The sequence below is a fragment of the Haliaeetus leucocephalus genome, unplaced genomic scaffold, assembly GCF_000737465.1.
Source record: "Haliaeetus leucocephalus isolate CR32 unplaced genomic scaffold, Haliaeetus_leucocephalus-4.0 Scaffold217, whole genome shotgun sequence".
NCBI classification, from domain to species: domain Eukaryota; kingdom Metazoa; phylum Chordata; class Aves; order Accipitriformes; family Accipitridae; genus Haliaeetus; species Haliaeetus leucocephalus.
Genome location: NW_010972653.1, coordinates 2530883 through 2534110, shown reverse-complemented (window position 1 = coordinate 2534110; position 3228 = coordinate 2530883). Strand labels below are relative to the sequence as shown.

Below are 3228 nucleotides of genomic sequence, written 5' to 3'. Positions count from 1 at the left end.
GGGGGGGGTGTGCTGCTGGGCAGAGCGGGCTGCCACTGCCACCCTGGGGACGGGCTTCGCGGGGGACGGCCGTGTGCGCTCGTAGGCGTGATTTGGGAAGGCTGGAGCGGGCTGGTGAGCCCTCAGAGCAGCGCTTGCACTGACAGAGCCGAAAATGCCCCGGAACATCTCCGGTCCGTGCCCGCCGCCAAGTCCGCTTGGGCTGAAACGGGGTTTGGCCTGTGTAGATGAGCTGGTCCGTATGACCGTCGCCGTAAAGTCGGTGATCCGTCCCGGGTTTCAAAGTCCGCTGTCCCTTTAATGTCTGGTTTGACAGCTTTGGGTGAGGAAGCACTTCCAACAGCTGTCTTCTTGGCAGGGCACCAAGCGCCGGCTTAAAGGGACCCCGGCTGGAGCAGCTTCACCTTCTGCCTTAGAACAAACCCAGCGATTGTTTCGTTTTCCGGCTGCTTTTCTGCCGAGCAAGGGCTGTGTTGTGACACTGTGCATGCCTTTTGTACGGCAGCTCTATGATTCCGTTCAAAATACATACATTCCGTCTAAAAACTCTTTCCTGCCCCTGCCATTATGTGGGTGGTAGCCCCACTTCGATTGAAAATTACAAGTGTTTTAAAAAAACACAACTCATTAAACTTATTAAACTTTCAGAAATCACTGTTCTTCAGTCATTTCATGTATATTACACAGTTTTCCAGATCTATATCTGGCTACAGATGGTGGGCACACCCTGTTTTCGCCATCAGTTATTTCATTGCAGCTTTTACTCTACATAGTGTTGTCAATAAACGCATCTGGGTTGATACTTGTTCAGAGTATTTTCTGTGAGAATAACGTCTGTTTTATTTTCCATTGTCTGTTACCAAAAGATGACGAGGATGAGGAGGAAGAGGATGAAGAAGAAGAAATAGATGTTGTGACTGTGGAGAAAAGACGCTCCTCCTCCAACAAGGCTGTTACCACCCTTACTATTACAGTGCGTCCTAAAAATACCACTTTTCCATCGGTCAGGACACAGCAGAATGAACTGATTTTAAAGCGTTGCGCACCAATTCACCAGCAGCATAATTATGCCGCTCCTTCTCCATACATGGAGAGTGAAGATGCTCCGCCGCAGAAAAAGTTAAAAACCGAGGTGCCCCGTCCAGTAAAACCCACGATCCAGCCAAAGCCTAAGAGTTCAAGTCCTCGAAACTCTGATTCAGAGGATAGCGAACGTCGACGTAACCATAATATCCTGGAGCGTCAACGGCGTAATGATCTACGGTCAAGTTTCCTAACACTAAGGGACCATGTTCCAGAACTGGTTAAAAATGAGAAAGCTGCAAAAGTTGTGATCTTGAAAAAAGCCACTGAATATGTTCATTCCCTTCAGGCAGAGGAGCAGAAGTTATTGCTAGAAAAGGAAAAATTGCAAGCCAGACAACAACAATTGCTAAAGAAAATAGAATACAAGCGGACTTGCTAAACTTTGTTTTGTTTTGTTTTGTTTTGGCTGACCAGGACAGTCATTGCCACTTTGCACATTTTTGATTCTTTAAAAAAAATTGTGTTTTTGACGTTAAGAATGTTGGTTTTACTTTCAATCCAGTCCCTGAAGTAATCAACAAACTATATTATCCGGGTACGGAGCAAATGGATGTTCTTGCAAGGAGTTTATTGCAAGACTACCAAACAACAATGGACTGCCTTTGTTTTTCTTCTTAAGAACTGTAGATGGTGGGGATTTTTTTTTTTTTTAAATTGTTGTGAGCATTTGGAGCTGCTGATGACATCTAGTTGAGTTTTAAAACGTTCATTCCTAAGTTTTATGGTGCTTATGTTCTAACAGATGTTACTTTAGGGGTTGGCATTTGTACCCCTGTGGGAATTTTCTGTAAATACCATCTACACACTTGCCTTTTGTACATGTCTTGGGTTATGAGAGGTGGCTTTTGCTACCAGTATTAGACTGGAAGTTCATACCTAAGTACTGTAATACCTCAATGTTTGAGGAGCATGTTTTTGTATACAAATATATTGTTAATCTCTGTTATGTACTGTACTAATTCTTACATTGCCTGTATACTTTAGTATGATGCTGATACATAACTAAATTTGATACTTATATTTTCGTATGAAAATGAGTTGTGAAAGTTTTGAGTAGATATTACTTTATCACTTTTTTGAACTAAGAAACTTTTGTAAAGAAATTTACTATATATGCCTTTTCCTAGCCTGTTTCTTCCAGTTAATGTATTTGTTAATGTTTGGTGCATAGAACTGGGTAACTGCAAAGTTCTGTGTTTAATTTCTTCCAACGATGTACATTTAGTGCTGCGTCTTATAGCACTTTGAAATACCTCATGTTTATGAAAATAAATAGCAATTACATGATGTGCCATTTACTATTTTTCTTTTAAATTAAGTTCTTTTAAATAAAATCTCTAACTTCGCAATGTTCGTGAAATACAAAAGCATGGTCCCATATCCTGGGCACTTAAACTCTCAAACTATAGGTGATGCTCTATGAAAAGTCAGCCAGGCAGGACATTTCCCTTTCTGGTTAAAAAGTAATTGTAGTAAGAACAATTTTCCTATACTTTCATACTTGAGATGTCTCCTGAGATGTCAGGATCATCCCGGGGGACTGAACATACCACAGTTAATGGAAAGACTCCTGTGTCTTGTGAAGACTTCTGGAATGTCCACTGTATGCAGAGAATTGTGAGGGATCAGAAACACAGCTAGCATCCTCCTGCTAAGGGACTGGCTTCAGTGTGGTAGGCAGGTGGAGAGGTAAATGATGGAGGTACACTTTGCTACAGCACAAAAAATGCAGTATTTGTAGCAATCAAAGATCTTATTTGACTGCTGTTCTTAGTTGGATTACAAAAGGCTTCTCCTAAAAGCAGTCCATCATTGCATAGGAGAATTAATGTTCTTGTTTGTAGCTGAAGATCCTGTTTGTTACTACTTGTGCTAAGTTAGTAAAATTAAAAATCCCAGGGAAGATACAGTTCTGAGGTACGGAGAGCTGTGAATCGTGCATCAAATGGCATGTAGTCTGAACAATGAAACTTGGCAGGTCGTTGTCTCAAGAGGTGTGATGGCATTTGGTGTGATGGGAACAAGACTTTTAAGTCTGTGAAATATGTTTGGTCATTTTGGTAAGCTTGAGACCAAGGAGTTGTTTTATTTTCCAGTCTGTGCAGGTATTTCTGATCTCTTTCCCCAGACTGAACCTGAAAA

At 41.6% G+C, this 3228-nt stretch overlaps 1 protein-coding gene across 1 annotated transcript in view; it reads left to right on the top strand.

Annotated features, from left to right (window-relative positions):
• The window catches only part of MYCN (v-myc avian myelocytomatosis viral oncogene neuroblastoma derived homolog), a 3055-nt gene extending 678 nt beyond the window's left edge, over positions 1–2377 (top strand). Inside the window, exon 2 of the mRNA XM_010566744.1 lies at positions 688–2377. Within this exon, the coding sequence (XP_010565046.1) occupies positions 688–1465 (778 nt within the window). The 3' untranslated portion in view covers positions 1466–2377. The remainder of the gene's footprint in view (positions 1–687) is intronic.
• The last annotated feature ends 851 nt before the right edge of the window (positions 2378–3228 follow it).